The sequence below is a fragment of the Oncorhynchus keta genome, chromosome 31 (genome assembly GCF_023373465.1).
Source record: "Oncorhynchus keta strain PuntledgeMale-10-30-2019 chromosome 31, Oket_V2, whole genome shotgun sequence".
NCBI classification, from domain to species: domain Eukaryota; kingdom Metazoa; phylum Chordata; class Actinopteri; order Salmoniformes; family Salmonidae; genus Oncorhynchus; species Oncorhynchus keta.
Window position 1 is genome coordinate 15,367,214 of NC_068451.1, and position 19,129 is coordinate 15,386,342.

A 19,129-nucleotide genomic window follows, 5' to 3' on the forward strand; every position below is an offset into this window, starting at 1 on the left:
CATTGGGATTGTGGCTGATTAGGGGTGTGTCTAGCCTCTTACTCCTCCTACCCGACACGCAGGCGTCCCATCTAGACATCTGGAAATGCAAATGCGCTATGCTAAATGCTAATAGCACACGTTAAAACTCAAACGTTCATTAAAATACACATGCAGGGTACTGAATTAAAGCTACACTCGTTGTGAATCCAGCCAACAAGTCAGATTTTTAAAATGCTTTTCGGCAAAAGCATGAGAAGCTATTATCTGATAGCATGTAACACCCCAAAAGACCCGCAGGGGACGTAAACAAAATAATTAGCATAGTCGGCGCTACACAAAACGCACAAATAAAATATAAAACATTCATTACCTTTGACAATCTTCTTTGTTGGCACTCCTAGATGTCCCATAAACATCACTATTGGGTCTTTTTTTGTTTAAATCGGTCCATATATAGCCTAGATATCGATCTATGAAGACTGTGTGATCAAGGAAAAAAACATATTTTTTTAACGCAACGTCATTTTTTAAAATTAAAAAAGTCGACGATAAACTTTCACAAAACACTTCGAAATACTTTTGTAATGCAACTTTAGGTATTAGTAAACGTTAGTAATCGATCAAATTGATCACGAGGCGATGTATATTCTATAGCTGTACGTCTGGAAATAATGTCCGGGTAAATCTCAACCAAAATATCCGGTCGGAGACGCTAAATGCTAATAGCACTCGTTAAAACTCAAACATTCATTAAAATACACATGCAGGGTACTGAATTAAAGCTACACTCGTTGTGAATCCAGCCAACAAGTCAGATTTTTAAAATGCCAGGGTGTGACATGGGTTTATTGTGTTGTCGTATTGTTTTTTTTTGTAGGCATTGGGATTGTGGCTGATTGGGGGTGTGTAGGCTGCCTGAGGCGGTTCTCAATCAGAGTCAGGTGATTCTCGTTGTCTCTGATTGGGAACCATATTTAGGTAGCCTGGGTTTCACTGTGTATTTTGTGGGTGATTGTTCCTGTCTCTGTGTAGTTGTTCACCAGACAGGCTGTATAGGTTTTCACGTTCCGTTTGTTGTTTTTGTATATTTATAAGTTATTTCATGTATCGCAATTCTTCATTAAAGAACATGAGTAACCCCCACGCTGCATTTTGGTCCGACTCTCCTTCAACAGACGTGTTTCTACCAAATTGAAAAGGCCTGGAAATGTTTTGTTTGTTTTTAGCCTTTTGGTTTGAGGAGATTTCCATTTTTTCCTAGAGACACAATACCTTAAAGGGGTACACACACATATGGAATATTAGAAGTTTAAATTAGAGTTTTAATTAAACACGTGAATTATTTTGATAAAGGGAATGTTCTGGGAATCTGGGATACAACATGTAGAAAATGTTTGATGGTTTTTCTTTAATTTGTATTATATAGTAAGAAACACTACTGTGAAAGGGTGGTATGACTTTTGACCTCTGTCGTGGCTTTCCTTTTTGGTCTGATCAGCCTCATGGGAGGGCCATTTGGATAATGAATTTAAGGTAATTTGTGATACTGATTTTAAGGTAATTTGTGTAATTGTTAATGAATGAATGAGTTTATAGTTCTTTGACATATTTCTAATTTGGCCCGATGAGAAAAAAGAAATGGCATAGCCTTAGATTAATGGTAGACTTGTGTTACGTATTTATAACCTAATCCAAGCCAACAGGACAGGGATATATGACATCTGTGGTGATTCAGGATCATTGAGAGCATTGAGATAACCTTAATCAAACTATGTAATAACATTAGAGATTGCCACCATAGACAGTTGCTTTTTCTAAAAATCCATTAATTCAGACAGGGTGACAGTGAGACATTTAGTTAATATTTGGAAACAACCCATATTTGATACGGACTGTTATTAGAAAGAACGACAGACAGATAGAAGGAAGGGCAGACGGAGAAGCCCTCCCCGCACTGCTGAGACCTTGATGGTTGGGGAGTAGCCTGAGGAGAGAAGATAGAAGTGACACAGAAAGGGTAGATAACAGTTACTGAGAGGAGACAAAAGGGGAATGAAAGCTTAGTTAGTTTCAGGAAATAAGGTGTTAGACACTGAACCATTGCCTAGAAATTATTCGGCACAACAGGCCGAAATTGTAGCATTGACTAGTGCCTGCGAAATAACAAAGAAGAGAAAGGTTACTATTTACACAGGCAAGCACATAGGCATTTAAAACCATAAAAAGCAGCAGAGATAAATCTTAAAGAAGATAAGACACTTGACAGAGATTTGTTACAGGATAGCCATGAACGAACGCCCCAGGGAGAATTGGACATGTGGAAAATGAAAGGGGCGATCCTACTAGATAATGTCAGACATAAGGATAATTGACTAATCTTACCTGTCATTGTTTAGATATGCAGCATATTGATACATGGGCAGAGCCAGGTATCAACCGGATGGAGGGTACAGGTAATTAGACAACACTTTGGAGCATACGGAGCATACGGAAATATTTGTGCACAGAATAAGCACCAGGGTAGACAGAAAGCAGGTTAGAGGAAGGATGGTAGAGCAGGTTAGGAAATACTGCAGGTTATGAAAGAAGTTGTGGCCTATGTGATAATGAACTACTAATTTTGTATTTATTTTTATAATTGATAAATATAGCAAATGGGTAGAAGCGTTCCCAACTTACTTGGCGGACACGATTATGGTAACTAAAATATTAGGTCAAGATATTAGGTTTGGAAGTACAGGAGACAATTCTTAACCTCTCTAGGGTAGTAGGGGGCAGCATTCGGAATTTTGGATGAAAAGCATGCCCAAATTAAACTGCCTGCTACTCGGGCCCAGAAGATATGATATGCATATAACTAATAGATTTGGATAGAAAACACTCTAAGGTTTCCAAAACTGTTAAATAGTGTCTGTGAGTATAACAGAACTGATTTAGCAGGCGAAAACCTGAGAAAAATCCATTCAGGAAGTAGTTTTTGTAGTTTTCTATTCAATGCCATTACCGTATCCATTGACTTAGGACTCCATTTGCAGTTCCTATGCCTTCCACTAGATGTCAACCGTCTTTAGAAATCGTTTCAGGCTTATATTCTTAATCTGAACTAGTGGACCCTAACGTGACGCAGAGTTTTTTCAGGCGCATGTGCATTTCTTGCTTACCTTTTATATTGACAACGTTATTGTCCGGTTGAAATATTATAGATCATTTAGACTAAAAAAAAAGCAACCTGAGGATTGAATATAAACATTGTTTGACATGTTTCTATGAAATTTACAGATACAATTTGGATTTTTTTGTCTGATTGTTTTGACTGAGTTTGAGACTGTGGATTTCTGAAGAAAACGCGTTAACAAAACAGAGGTTTTAGGATATAAAGAGACTTCATCGAACAAAAGGAACATTTATTGAGTAAATGAATGTCTTCTGATTGTCACCATATGAAGATCATCAAAGGTAAGGGATTAATTTGATCTCTACTTCTGAGTTTTGTAATGCTTCTGCTTGGCTGGTTACTGTTTGTAATAATTTGTCAACTGGGCTATGTTCTGGGCTAGGTATGCTTTTGCCGAAAAGCATTTTATAAATATGACACTGTGGTTGGTTTAACAAGCAGTTAATCTTTAAACCTATGTAAAATATGTTTTGTTTTCAGAATTTTTATAATCAGCATTTCTGTAATTGAATTTGGCGCTCTGCAACCTCACTGGATGTTGGCCAGATGGGGACGCTAGCGTCCCACATACCATAGAGAGGTTAACCTCACAGCACCTATATCTGATGTAGGGTGGGCTCATACCAGCAAAGGACGCTTACGACAGAAACTACCAAAAAGGGTGGTTAGGAACTTGCATTGGTCCAATCAGTTCGAGTTAGTCATCAGAGGCCAGTTATAGGAGGCTAAAGTAGGCACAGGAGGAGTTTTGACCAGGATGGGAGTAGCTTTGTCTAGATGGATGCTATTGGCATCCTCAGGGAAGTTACAGATTAATACAAAGCTATGAATCAAATAGGTGAAGACTTTACCACTACATTATTTTGGTGGTTGACAATATATAAAAATGTGGATTGGATTAATGACATCTATATTATAATCAACAGAGATTTGTGAATGATACTGGGGATGCAGTAAAGGGGTTCTCTGACCAATTATCCGCCACCTCCCTCATGACCTGGTAAAATAGACTGACTCTCGATATGTTAATTGGCAGAAAAGTGTGGGGTAGGTAGAATGATTGGGGTTCATTGCTGTACGTTTATTTTATGATAACACAGCTCCAGACGGATCAGTGACCAAGGCCCTGGCTGGTTTAACCACATTAGCTCACGAATTAGCAGAGAACTCTGGGGTGGATAACGCTCTAACAAATTGGTTTGACAGTGTGTTTTGGAAATGGAAAAATGTCATAATCACTGTGTTGTGGGCAACTTTCACCTGTATGAGTGTTTTGGTTCTTTGTGGATGTTGTTTGATTCCATGTATGAGAGGTTTGATCTGGTCAGCAGGATGACGAATACAGGCCTCCAGGCCTAGGAGATGGCTCCATTTCTTTTAACTACGAGGAGCCAATGTTGGATGTTGGATGAGACAACCAAGAAATATTCTTGTGTATTAGTGTGTATTATTTAGTCAACCTCTTGGAACCACCCATCCCAGATCCGAGATAATTGTCATCAACTATGCTAAATAGCATAGTGCAACGGTCAAATAATCTTACTAGAAAATATTCATATTCATGAAATCACAAGTGAAATATAATGAAACACAGCTTAGCCTTTTGTTAATCACCCTGTCGTCTCAGATTTAGAAATTATGCTTTACAGCAAAAACAATACAAGCGTTTGTGTAAGTTTATCGATATATCAACAAAACATTATATACACCTAGCGGCAGGTAACTTGGTCACAAAAATCAGAAAAGCAATCAAATTAATCGTTTACATTTGATGAGCTTCGGATGTTTTCACTCACGAGACTCCCAGTTAGACAGCAAATGTTCCTTTTGTTCCAAAAATATATTTTTTTATATCCAAATACCTCCGTTAGTTTGATGCGTTATGCCTAGGAATCCACCGGAAATAGCGATCACGACAACGCAGACAAAAATTCCAAATTATATCCATAATATCGACAGAAACATGTCAGACGTTTTTTATAATCAATCCTCAAGGTGTTTTTCAAATATCTATTCGATAATATATCAACCGGGACAGTTGGCTTTTCACTAGGACCGGGAAGAAAAATGGCTACCTCTCTGTTTTGCACAAAAATCACACTGAGAGCCAACAACTGACCACTTACGCAATGTGGACGTTTACACTCATTCTTCAAAATAAAGACCTGGAACTACATCTAAAGGCTGTAGACACCTTAGGGAAGCTACAGAAAAAGCAATCTGGTTGATATCCCTTTCAATGGGCAATAGGGATGCATTGAAAGACCGGGGTTTCAAAATGATTGGATTTTACTCAGGATTTCGCCTGTAATATCAGTTGTGTTATACTCACAGACAATATTTTTACAGTTTTGGAAACTTTAGAGTGTTTTTTATCCTAATCTGTCAATTATATGCATATTATAGCATCTGGTCCTAAGAAATAGGCAGTTTACTTTGGGAACGTTATTTAAAAAAAAAAAATTGTGCCACCTAGCTTCAAGAGGTTTTAAGGATTGATTGTTAAAGTTAAGCATTAGGGGGTGCTATAAAACATTTAGGATGAAAAACGTTCCCGTTTTAAACCATATATTTTGTCACAAAAATATTCTCGACTATGCATATAATTGACAGCTTTGGAAAGAAAACACTCTGACGTTTCCAAAACTGCAAAGATATTGTCTGTGAGTGCCACATAACTGATGTTACAGGCGAAACCCAGATAAAAATCCAACCAGGAAGTGCCACATTTTTTGAAACCGCTTCATGCCAATGACTCCTTAAATGGCTGTGAATGAGCTACGAATGAGCTTACATTTTCCACGTATTTCCCAAGGTGTCTACAGCATTGTGACGTCTTTTTATGCATTTCCATTGAAGAATAGCCGTAAGGGAGCATATTTAGCAAGTGGTCACATGGTGTCTCCCGCAGAAAATCTTGCGTAAAATACTGAGGTAGCCATTTTTCCAATCGCTTCTTATGAGAAACCAATTGCCTCGACGGATATATTATCGAATATATATGTTAAAAACACCTTGACGATGGATCCTAAACAACGTTTGCCGTGTTTCTGCGATATTATGGAGCTAATTTTGGTAGCATTTTCAGGTCGATTTCTCAGCCAAGCATGATGACCAAACGGGAGCTATTTCGCCTACAAAAATAATATTTTTGGAAAAAAGGAACATTTGCTATCTAACTGGGAGTCTCCTGAGTGAAAGCATCCGAAGTTCTTCAAAGGTAAATTATTTAATTTGGTTGCTTTTCTTATTTTTGTGAAAATGTTGCCTGCTGCCAGCAGAGCCTAGCATAGCATTATGCAATGCTTGTCTAGCGTTGGCTGTAATGCATATTTTGAAAATCTGAGATGACAGTGTTGTTAAATGTTGAAAGATAATGATGAAATAATTCCACTCTGAAACCTTATAACTGTATGAAATTGATTAGAATCATACAATTATTATCTGATGGTTTTGTGTAGTTTTAGTCAGCAAAAGTATATATATGTGACTGTAGTTTTAGTCAGAATTGGGTTAAAACAACATATCTGTACAATAATGTCTTTATAGTATCTCAAACACAGACTGTCTGAGCAAAATTCGGTGCAGACCTGGCTAGAGATTTGGGAGAGGACAGGGAGTACTTCTCAAGGTCTCAAGGTATCCCTAATCTTTGTCGGCTGGGTAGTGATACAGTAAGTGCGTAGGATACCTACTGTTTGTGTGTGCAAGTATGTGCGTAGGATACCTACTGTTTGTTTTCACACATGTAAGTGCATAAGGAGCCTGTATAAAATGAATGGTTTTGTACAACGGACGAGCACTCTCGTGAATAAACATTTTGACTATCGTAGCTGGGCCTCCATCTGTTTCATTCAACCAGAATCTTACGAATTCTGGGATGCAGACTGAGTAGTTTAATTGAAGTGGTTTATGAGAAAATTGAGAAAATAATTATCGTAACATGTACCTTTGATGACCTTCATCAGAATGCACTCCCAGGAACCCCAGTTCCACAATAAATGTTTGATTTGTTTGCTAAAGTTCATAATTTATGTCCAAACACCTCCTTTTGTTAGCGCGTTTGGTAAACGAATCCAAACACACGACGCGCGTGCAAGTCCAGCGGAAAGGTCGGACGAAAAGTCCAAAAAGTTCCGTTACAGTCCGTAGAAACATGTCAAACAAATCTTTAGGATGTTTTTATCATAAATGTCATAATGTTCCAACCGGAGAATTCCTTTGTCTGTAGAAAAGCAATGGAATGTGAGGTAACTCTCACATGAACGCGTGTCACGAGGCCATGGCACTCTTCCAGCCATGGCACTCTCAATCCCCTCTCATTCAGCCCCACTTCACAGTAGAAGCGTGAAACAAGGTTCTAAAGACTGTTGACATCTAGTGACCCCACAGGCACTGTATATTGGAATGGCAATGAGTTGAAAAACTACAAACTCAGATTACCCACTTCCTGGTTGGATTTTGCCTGCCATGTTTTAATTTGAATTTTACCTTCATTTAACCAGGCAAGTCAGTTAAGAACACATTCTTATTTTCAATGACAGCCAGTGGGTTAACTGCCTGTTCAGGGGCAGAACGACAGATTTGTACCTTGTCAGCTCTGGGGTTTGAACTCGCAACCTTCCAGTCACTAGTCCAACGCTCTAACCACTAGGCTACGCTGCCGCCCCGGCAGTTCTGTGAGTTCTGTTATACTCACAGACATCATTCAAACAGTTTTGGAGACTTCAGAGTGTTTTCTATCCAATTATAATAATAATATGCATATATTAGCATCTGGAACAGAGTAGGAGGCAGTTCACTCTGGGCACGCTATTCATCCAAAAGTGAAAATGCTGCCCCCTATCCCAAAAAGGTTAAGCAATGGCTTTTTTTCTGGCCACTCTTCCATAAAGACCAGCTCTGTGGAGTGTACGGCTTAAAGTGGTCCTATGGACAGATACTCCAATCTCCGCTGTGGAGCATTGCAGCTCCTTTAGTGTTATCTTTGGTCTCTTTGTTGCCTCTCTGATTAATGCCCTCCTTGCCTGGTCTGTGAGTTTGGTGGGCGGCCCTCTCTTGGCAGATTTCTTGTGGCGCGATATTCTTTCCATTTTTTTAATAATGGATTTAATGGTGCTCCGTGGGCTCTTCAAAGTTTCAGATATTTTTTTATAACCCAACCCTGATCTGTACTTCTCCACAACTTTGTCCCTGACCTGTTTGCAGAGCTCTTTGGTCATCATGCTGCTGCTTGCTTGGTGGTACCCCTTGCTTAGTGGCGTTGCAGACTCTGGGGCTTTTCAGAACAGGTGTCTATATACTGAGATCACGTGACACTTAGATTGCACACAGTTGAACTTTATTTAACTAATTATGTGACTTCTTAAGTTAATTGGTTGCACCACATCCTATTTAGGGACTTCATAGCAAAGGGGGTGAATACATATGCACGCACCACCTTTCCTTTTTTTATTTTGTGCATTTAAAAAAAACTTCTAATGGCCGGGGGCAGTATTGAGTAGCTTGGATGATTAAGGTGCCCAGAGTAAACTCAGTCCCAGTTGCTAATATATGCATATTATTAGTGCATTTGGATAGAAAACACTCTGACATTTCTCAAACTGTTTGAATGATGTCTGTGAGTATAACAGAACTCATATGGCAGGGAAAAACCTGAGAAAAAATCCAAACAGGAAGTGGGAAATCTGAGGTTGGTCGATTTTCAACTCTGCCCCTATCGAACAAACAGTGGGATGTTGGTCAAGTTGCACTTCCTAAGGCTTCCACTAGATATCAACCGTCTTTAGAAACTTGTTTGATGCTTCTACTGTGAAGTGGGGCCGAATGAGAGCTGAATGAGTCAGGTCTCTGGCAGAGTGCCACAGGCTGGTCACGCGCATTTCACATGAGAAGTAGCTGCGTTTCTTTGCATGTCTGAAGACAAAGGAATTCTCCGGTTGGAACTTTATTGATGATTTATGTTAAACATCCTAAAGATTGATTCCATACATCGTTTGACCTGTTTCTAAAGGACTGTAACGGAACGTTTTGACATTTCCTCTGCAACTAGTGATTGCGCTTCGTGAGTTTTGATTTGTTTACCAAACACGCTAACAAAAGTAGCTATTTGGACATAAATGACGGACATTATTGAACAAATCAAACATTTATTGTGGAACTAGGATTCCTGGGAGTGCATTCTGATGAAGATCATCAAAGGTAAGTGAATATTTATAATGTTATTTCTAACTTCTGTTGACTCCAACATGGTGGATATATGTAAATGTTTTCTGGGCGCCATTCTCAGATTATTGCATGGTTTGCTTTTTCCGTAAAGCTTTTTTGTAATCTGACACAGCGGTTGCATTAAGGAGAAGTGGAACTATAATTTCACACATAACACTTATAACTCTTATCAATGTTTGAGTATTTCTGTAAATTGATGTGGCTATGCAAAATCACTGGATGTTTTTGGAACTACTGAACATAATGCGCCAATGGAAACTCAGATTTTTAAAAAGATAAATATGAACTTTATCAAACAAAACACACATGTATTGTGTAACATGAAGTCCTATGAGTGTCATCCGATGAAGATCATCAAAGGTTAGTGATTCATTTGATCTCTATTTGTGCTTTTTGTGACTCCTATCTTTGGCTGGAAAAATGGCTGTGTTTTTCTGTGACTTGGTGGTGACCTTAACATAATTGTTTGTGGTGCTTTCACTGTAAAGCCTTTTTTTAAATCAGACACTGTGGCTGGATTAACGAGAATTGTATCTTTAAAATGGTGTAAAATACTTGTATAATGAGATTTTTGTTGTTTTGAATTTGGCGCCCTGCACTTTCACTGGCTGTTGTCATATCGATCCCGTTAACGGGATTTCAGCCCTAAGTTTTAAACAAGTTATTTTTTTCACTTCACCAAATTTGACTATTTTGGGTATGTCAATTACATGAAATCTTTAAAAAAATCTATTGAAATTACAGGTAGTAATTCAACAAATTGGAAAAACGCCAAAGGGGATGAATGCTTTTGCAAGGCACTGTACACAAACAGCCAGCTATATCCACCACAAATGGAAGTGCTCCCCATAACAGAAGACACTGTGGGCCACTCTGTCTATCTAGTGATGAAAGGGAAGCCTGTTGCTGGGTTTCAGAGAGTCTGTTTTCTGGAGGAAATAATAACACTCTGCCCCAGAGAGGATCACACTGATAGATGTGTTTTTATGTGTCTGACCTGCCCCTGGAGAGGTATGAGACAGACACAAAATATATATTTAAAAACGTTTATATGTCTCTGAAACCTGTGTTTCATCTGGGGATAACTGTACAGTCAATCAAAGAAGAGAGAGGATGTACTGTAAGAGAGAATATGAGAGAGTGATAGAGAGAGCTTTCATCAGTGAAAACTAGTGTCTGGTTTGTGTACTATTGCAAATATATGTATTAAAATGCTACAATGTTTACAGTGTAATATAAAAATAAATACGACTGCATATCAATTAAATGTTATTGTTGGTTTTTGATCCCAGAAACATGGCAAACGATGATTGAATGGTAGCCAACCTCTGAGGGTACAATAGCAAAGAAACAAGAGTTCATGCCTCAAAGACAAAGCTGTCATCACACTGAGGGTGTTATTGTGTGTGTGTCCTCTAAGGTATCAGTGGTTGGCTGTCTTTAGGGTTCCTCTGATCTGCCCCCCTCTCCCAGCCCTGTCGTATGCGGGTGATGGTTCGGTCCACACAGGGGGTTATGAGCAGCAGCTTGAGTAGCAGCACCACAGAGGGAAGCACCAGACACAGCATGTAGCCCGGTGGGGTGTACCACTTGTAGGTGGAGGAACTCAGGAATCTGTTCCAGCCGTACAGGTAGGTGTGCGCCGTACACAACAGCAGAGTCAGGTGACCCAGCTTGGACTGGTGGGGGAGAAAAGAACACATAAACACATGAACCACACACACACGTGCCAGGTACGTGCACAGATAGAGGTCTAAGGGAGCATGAGCACCTGCCCTTTTGACCTCCCATGATAAATTAAACTTTGTTTACATTTTAGTATATTGCCAATCAAACTAGCTAATTTCTAATTGTTTTCATTTTGGAAAGTTTCCCCTCCCTAGCTGCGAAGAAGCCATTTCCGGCTATCAATCAAGTTAAAGTAGCTAGCTATCTTAGCTGGCATGCCTGCTGGCAAGGTTGGTAGACTTGAAAAAAGCAAGCATTACTAAATGTACTGAATAAGACTCACATTCCTTTCAAGCTTTTACCCAAATTTTAGCATAGATGCAGAGAAGAATATTTTGTTTCTTTAAAAAAAGAACCACCAGTCAGGAGGACCCCTGGAATTAAGCATAATGATTATGGCTCTAGATTACAGTAAAAGTCTGCCTCTGGTGTTTGACAAACGCAAAATGCTCCAACGTCCGGATGCGGGGCCTAGCCGTAACCCAGCTATCCTCACGCATCTTCTGCCCTTTCAAATGTTTTGGGGTGCATGCCGCCCCTGCGAGCGCACACACACGTGAATTCTCCTGGCCTGTTGTAATATATTCTTCCTAAATTACATTTGATGAATAACTTAACATTTAAATCACTGCTTCAATTTGAGGGAAATTAATGAATTAGAGAATGAGCCGGAGTTTCTCGTGACCCAGTTACATTATGAATGAGTGTGTGTGTTCCCTGTAGTGATGGGAATACAGCTTCATATCCCCAGCACATAACCTCTGGCTTGTCTGCTGAAAATTAGATTACTTTCCTGGAGTTTTATTGCATTCTGGCCTGGATGTTGGCTCTGCACCCCGCATGAATAAGCTAATAGGGGAAATACTGAAGGGGGTAAGTGTACAAATTAGGGCTGGGAATTGCAAGGGACCTCACGACACAACATTATCACAATACTTAGGTGAGATACGGTATGTATTACAATTTTCACAATTGTATGACTATTGTGATTCGATACTTAGATTTTATTGCGATTTGATGTTCCAAACATATTGCTCATTATATGTCTGCTGCAGAAAGACAAGAGCGAGCATGAGAAAAATAGTTTTTTTTATCAGTCATGGAAATAAGAAAACATTGTCTCACTATTTCAAAAGAAGATGGAGAACAAACTATAGGATGAAAAATAACGCTACCTAGGCAAATCGATACTTGGAGTCAAAGTATCAACATAATATTGTCCAAAAAAGTATTTAGTCAGCCACCAATTGTGCAAGTTCTCCCACTTAAAAAGATGAGAGGCCTGTAATTTTCATCATAGGTACACTTCAACTATGACAGACAAAATTAGAAAATAAATCCAGAAAATCACATCGTAGGATTTTTTATGAACGTATTTGGTGGAAAATAAGTATTTGTTCACCTACAAACAAGCAAGATTTCTGGCTCTCACAGACCTGTAACTTGTTCTTTAAGAGGCTCCTCTGTCCTCCACTCTTTACCTGTATTAATGGCACCTGTTTGAACTTGTTATCAGTATAAAAGACACCTGTCCACAACCTCAAACAGTCACACTCCAAACTCCACTATGGCCAAGACCAAAGAGCTGTCAAAGGACACCAGAAATAAAATTGTAGACCTGCACCAGGCTGGGAAAACTGTATCTGCAATAGGTAAGCAGCTCGGTTTGAAGAAATCAACTGTGGGAGCAATTATTAGGAAATGGAAGACATACAAGACCACTGATAATCTCCCTCGATCTGGGGCTCCACGCAAGATCTCACCCCGTAGGGTCAAAATGATCACAAGAACGGTGAGCAAAAATCCCAGAACCACACAGGGGGATCTAGTGAATGACCAGCAGAGAGCTGACACCAAAGTAACAAAGCCTTCCATCAGTAACACACTACGCCGCCAGGGACTCAAATCCTGCAGTGCCAGACGTGTCCCCCTGCTTAAGCCAGTACATGTCCAGGCCCGTCTGAAGTTGGCTAGAGAGCATTTGGATGATCCAGAAGAAGATTGGGAGAATGTCATATGGTCAGATGATACCAAAATATAACTTTTTGGTAAAAACTCAACTCGTCGTGTTTGGAGGACAAAGAATGCTGAGTTGCATCCAAAGAACACCATACGTACTGTGAAGCATGGGGGTGGAAACATCATGCTTTGGGGCTGTTTTTCTGCAAAAGGACCAGGATGACTGATCCGTGTAAAGGAAAGAATGAATGGGGCCATGTATCGTGAGATTTTGAGTGAAATACTCCTTCCATCAGCAAGGGCATTGAAGATGAAACGTGGCTGGGTCTTTCAGCATGACAATGATCCCAAACACACCGCCCGGGCAACGAAGGAGTGGCTTCGTAAGAAGCATTTCAAGGTCCTGAAGTGGCCTAACCAGTCTCCAGACCTCAACCCAATAGAAAATCTTTGGAGGGAGTTGAAAGTCCGTGTTGCCCAGCAACAGCCCCAAAACATGACTTCTCTAGAGGAGATCTGCATGGAAGAATGGGCCAAAATACCAGCAACAGTGTGTGAAAACCTTGTGAAGACTTGTTTGACCTCTGTCATTGCCAACAAAGGGTATATAACAAAGTATTGAGATAAACTTTTGTTGTTGACCAAATACTTATTTTCTACCATAATTTGCAAATAAATTCATTAAATATCCTTCAATGTGATTTTCTGGATTTTTTTTCTCATTTTGTCTGTCATAGTTGAAGTGTAACTATGATGAAAATTACAGGCCTCTCTCATCCTTTTAAGTGGGAGAACTTGCACAATGGGTGGCTGACTAAATACTTTTTTCCCCCACTGTATGACTGTATCGATTTTATTCCCCCACTGCTAGTAAAAATGGGCAGAAAATGAGTGCCTCACAAGTGTGTCTGGCCTAAACATTCAGTGTGACCAGTCCTGGTGATCCCACCTGTATGAAGCTGAACTCCCTCCAGCTGAGAGTGTTAATGACGGAGGGAAGAGATGTGATTCCTAACAGGACGTACAGGCCAAATCCCAGAATTCCCAGGGATAAGTAGGAGTCACCACGCCAGGCCGTCGTCGTATCAAACTGAGTGGTCCTGTTCTCTCTGATCTGAGAGAGAGAGGCGTGTTTATAATCAAAACTAGTGCCTGCATATTGCTATATAGTGTGGGTGTGTTTCCATTGTACAGATGTAGGATCTTAATATGACCAGTATTGTCTCAGAAAAATAATCCTGCAGCAACAGCATTCAAACATTTACTCCATTCCCACTTTTCTGCCAATGTAATGTTACTTGATTGGTGGTTAGGCTATTAGCTGGCCAAAATTAAGCTACCTGAAAAGTGCAACACTGTTAAGAAATGCTCCAGTTCCATGGCGACTAAGAAAATATTTTTTAAACCTCCTTCTTTAGGCTAGATGTCTCAATATGTAGTTCATACATTCATTTTCTATGAGCAGAATTACTTTCGTACCTCAATTATTCATGAAATACTTGAAAAGTGACCGTTTTCTTGAAGCTGTGCATCGCCATTTTCCCTACATTTCCCCCATATGGGCCAGCCACTTAGCAATTTGAGTTCGAGCAAAAGAGCTTCAGCCCCTCACATTTGAGTGACAGCTAGCAAGAGTCCCGCCCAGCATTAACCAATGGGGTTGCAGGGCTGGCCCAACAGCTCAGTGGCCACAGCAGATCCAGAGAAAGCAAGGACTTGGTGTCACGTAGTACTCGTTTTCACCACTTTTGGCTCGTGAGTGCTGCTTTCAGAACTACTGGCCAAAAAGTATACAAAAGTTCCAGAGTATCTCTTTAAAGTAAATTCACACTAATACATGGTTATATAAATGCTGCAGCACAGGAAAATTCTCAGCGTCAACAGAGTGTTCAAATTAAGGTCTTAAATCTGTACACAATTTTGTCTATCCAATGTTCACTGTTTTGACAGAGCTTAATTTGGCCTTAAAGCTAGGTAGGTGTTCTTACCATAGAGACAGTGCGTTCAGTGGCCTTGAACCTCACATAGTACCTGGGAAGAAAATCAATACTTTCTTTACTAAAATCCAATGGAAGACACATTTCACTGTGTGTGTGTGTGTGTGTGTGTGTGTGTGTGTGTGTGTGTGTGTGTGTGTGTGTGTGTGTGTGTGTGTGTGTGTGTGTGTGTGTGTGTGTGTGTGTGTGTGTGTGTGTGTGTGTGTGTGTGTGTGTGTGTGTGTGTGTGTTCCACTGACCGTATGGGTATGATCAGTGTGTAGAGCACGTGCAGAAAGGCGAATCCCAGTGCCAGAAGACCCAGCTGTTTCCTGCACAGCATCCAGCGGTCCAGCCAATCAGGGAAGCGCCTGATGTTAAACATACATAAACACTAATAATCAACATAAATACAGTACATATATACAAAAGTACACTCATTCAAGGGTTTTTCATTATTACTATTTTCTACATTGTAGAATAATAGTGAAGACATCAAAACTATGAAATAACACATTTGGATTCATGTCATAACCAAAAAAGTGTTCAATACATTTTCAAATAGCCACCCTTTGCCTTGATGACAGCTTTGCACACTTGGCATTTCTCAACCAGCTTCATGAGGTAGTCACCTAGAATGCATGTGTGTTTCTCACCGTAAAGCATGGAGGAGGAGGTGATATAGTGTGGGGGTGTTTTGCTGGTGACACTGTCTGCGAATTATTTAGAATTCATGGCACACTTAACAAACACGGCTACCACAGCTATCTGCAGCGATACACAATCCCATCTGGTATGGGTTTAGTGGGACTGTCATTTTTATCAATTTAATTTTCACCTTTATTTAACCAGGTAGACCAGTTGAGAACAAGTTCTCATTTACAACTGCGACCTGGCCAAGATAGCACAAAGCAGTGCGACAGAAACAACAACACGGAGTTACACATGGAATAAACAAATGTACAGTCAAATGAGGTAGGATTAGGGAGGTAAGGCAATAAATAGGCCATAATGAAGTAATTATAATTTAGCAATTAAACACTGGAGTGATAGATGTGCAGAAGATGAATGTGCAAGTAGAGATACTGGGGTGCAAAGGAGCAGGACAATGACCCAACACACCTCCAGGCTGTGTAAGGGCTATTTTACCAAGAATGAGAGTGATGGAGTCCTGTCTCAGATGACCTGGCCTCCACAATCCCTCGACCACAACCAAATTGAGATAGTTTGGTCTGAGTTGGACCGCAGTGTGAAGGAAAAGGAGCCAACAAGTGCTCAGGATATGTGGGAACTCCTTCAAGACTGTTGGAAAAACATTCTAAGAGAGAATTCCAAGAGTGTGCAAAGCTGTCAACAGCTCAAATCTCAAATATTAAATACATTTTGATTTGTTGAACAGTTTTTTGGTTACTACATTATTCCATATGTGTTATTTCATAGTTGTGATGTCTTCACTATTATTCTACAATGTAGAAAATAGCAAAAATAAAGAAAAACCCTTGAATGAGTAGGTGTTTTAAAACATTTGGCAGGTAGTGTATGTGGACACCACTTAAAAATTAGTGGATTCGGCTATTTCAGACACACCCTTTGCTAACAGGTGTATAAAATCGAGCACACAGCTATGCAATCTATGTAGACAAACATTGACAGTAGAATGGCCTTACTGAAGATCTCAGTGACTTTAAATTGAGTCAGAGGCACTGAGTTTGAAGGTAGGCCTTGAAATACATCCACAGGTACACCTCCAAATGACTCAAATGTTGTCAGTTAGCCTATCAGAAGCTTCTAAAGCCATGACATCATTTTCTGTCATCATTTTTTTTACGACTAGGGGGCGATATTTTAATTTTTGGTTGAAAAACGTTCCCGTTTTAAACAAGATATTTTGTCATGAAAAGATGCTCGACTATGCATATAATTGACAGCTTTGGATAGAAAACACTCTGATGTTTCCAGAACTGCAAAGATATTGTCTGTGAGTGCAACAGAACTGATGCTACAGGCGAAACCCAGATAAAAATCCAATCAGGAAGTGCCGCATTTTTTGAAACCACCTCTTGCCAATGACTCCTTAAATGGCTGTGAATGAGCTACGAATGAGCTTAAGTTTTCTACGTAGTCCCCAAGTTGTCTACAGCATTGTGACGTCTTTTTACGGATTTCTGTTGAAGAATAGCCATAAGGGACCACATTTAACAAGTGGTCACCTGATGTCTCCCGCAGAAAATCTTGCGTAAAATACTGAGGTAGCCATTTTTCCAATCGCTTCTTATGAGAAACCAATTGCCTCAACGGATATATTATTGAATATATATGTTAAAAACACCTTGAGGATTGATTCTAAACAGCGTTTGCCATGTTTCTGTCGATATTATGGAGCTAATTTGGAAAAAAGTTTGCCATTGTAGTGATAGCATTTTCCGGTTGATTTCTCAGCCAAGCATGATGAACAAACGAGAGCTATTTCGCCTACAAAAATATTCTTTTTGGAAAAAAGGAACATTTGCTATCTAACTGGGAGTCTCCTGAGTGAAAACATCCGAAGTTCTTCAAAGGTAAATGATTTAATTTGATTGCTTTTCTTATTTTTGTGAAAATGTTGCCTGCTGCCAGCAGAGCCTAGCATAGCATTATGCCATGATAAACTTACCCAAATGCTTGTCTAGCATTGGCTGTAACGCATATTTTGAAAATCTGAGATGACAGTGTGATTAAAAAAAGGCTAAGCTGTGTCTCAATATATTTCATTTGTGATTTTCATGAATAGGAACATTTTCTAGTGGTATTTATGTCCACTGCGTTATGCTAATTCGTTTGAGGCTATGATTACGCTCCCGGATCCGGGATTGCTAGTCACAAGAAGTTTTAAAGGCACAATCATTGCACAATCAAGTATATGTAAACTTCTGACTCACTGGAATTGTGATACAGTGAAATAATCTGTCTTAAACAATTGTTGAAAAAATTACTTGTCATACAGAAAGTAGATGTCCTAACCGACTTGCCAAAACTATAGATTGTTTACAAGAAATTTGTGGAGTGGTTGAAAAACGAGTTTTAATGACTCCAAACTAAGTGCATGTAAACTTCTGACTTCAACTGTACGTACACAACATTGATTAAACATACATGCATGCAAACACACTCACATACACACAGAGGTCTGACCTGTACTTGGTGCCTCTGTAGAGCTGCAGGAAGGAAGCCAGGACACCAGGCAGGTAACAGAGAGACAGCATGATCAGAGACACGATGGGACACACCTGGGGAGAACACACACACCTTGAACAGCTGGTAACACACAGAGAAACACAAACACAACCACTCAGAGGGCCTGTGGCCAGTACCTTGTTGGCCAGTGAGACCATGATTCTGAAGGAGATGTCTTTGCTCTGGGTGACGTATGCATAGATGATGTCTCTGATCAGCAGGTAGAAGAAGAAGGCAGCACTGAGGCCAATGGCGATGTGCAGGGGGAGCCTCCACTGGGGGAACAGCTGTAGGGGGAAGTCCTCCAGCTCCCGGGCCACTGAGAGAAATCCCCGGTCCAGGGCACTGAAACCCAGCTTGATGGCTACCGCTATCACCGCCTGCTTGGCCTCCACACTTTCCCCGCAGATATACACCTGACATATATTTATACACATACAGTGGGGTCCTGAAATTGACACCCTTGATAAATATGAGCAAAAATGCCTGCATAAAATAAATCATTCAAATACTCAGCTACATTGGTGCTCCACAAATGCGGAAAATTATATTATTTTATACTAATAAGTGCTCAGTGAAAGATATGTTTAACAAGTAATAAAACAAATCTTAGAAAGGTATTGACACCACTGTTTTCAATACCCCACTTTGTGAGGATAACGACACTGAGCCTTTTTCTGAAATATACCCATTTCAGGAAACTAGGTGTATGTCGTGGGTCACTACTTCACACGAGAGCCATTTCAACATAATCTTCTTTTTTTTGTCGCAAAATGCGTTTTTTTGGCAGAAATGCCTTCTGGAACATGTTACCTTTTATGTGCCTTAAAACTTGTTAAGGATAGGGGGCGGTATTTCCCCTTTGGCT

General features: G+C 39.9%; 1 protein-coding gene across 2 annotated transcripts in view; it reads right to left on the reverse strand.

The window, feature by feature from the left end:
* Positions 1-10,417: 10,417 nt before the first annotated feature.
* LOC118373971 (metalloreductase STEAP4-like) overlaps positions 10,418-19,129 on the reverse strand; it is a 40,353-nt gene continuing 31,641 nt past the window's right edge. For both annotated transcript variants that reach the window (XM_052489678.1, XM_052489677.1), the window contains 6 exons: positions 18,399-18,677; positions 18,220-18,314; positions 15,309-15,419; positions 15,061-15,103; positions 14,022-14,186; positions 10,418-11,064 (listed from right to left, as the gene is read on the reverse strand). In XM_052489678.1, coding sequence (XP_052345638.1) covers positions 10,801-11,064; positions 14,022-14,186; positions 15,061-15,103; positions 15,309-15,419; positions 18,220-18,314; positions 18,399-18,677 — 957 coding nt within the window. In that variant the 3' untranslated portion in view covers positions 10,418-10,800. The remainder of the gene's footprint in view (positions 11,065-14,021; positions 14,187-15,060; positions 15,104-15,308; positions 15,420-18,219; positions 18,315-18,398; positions 18,678-19,129) is intronic.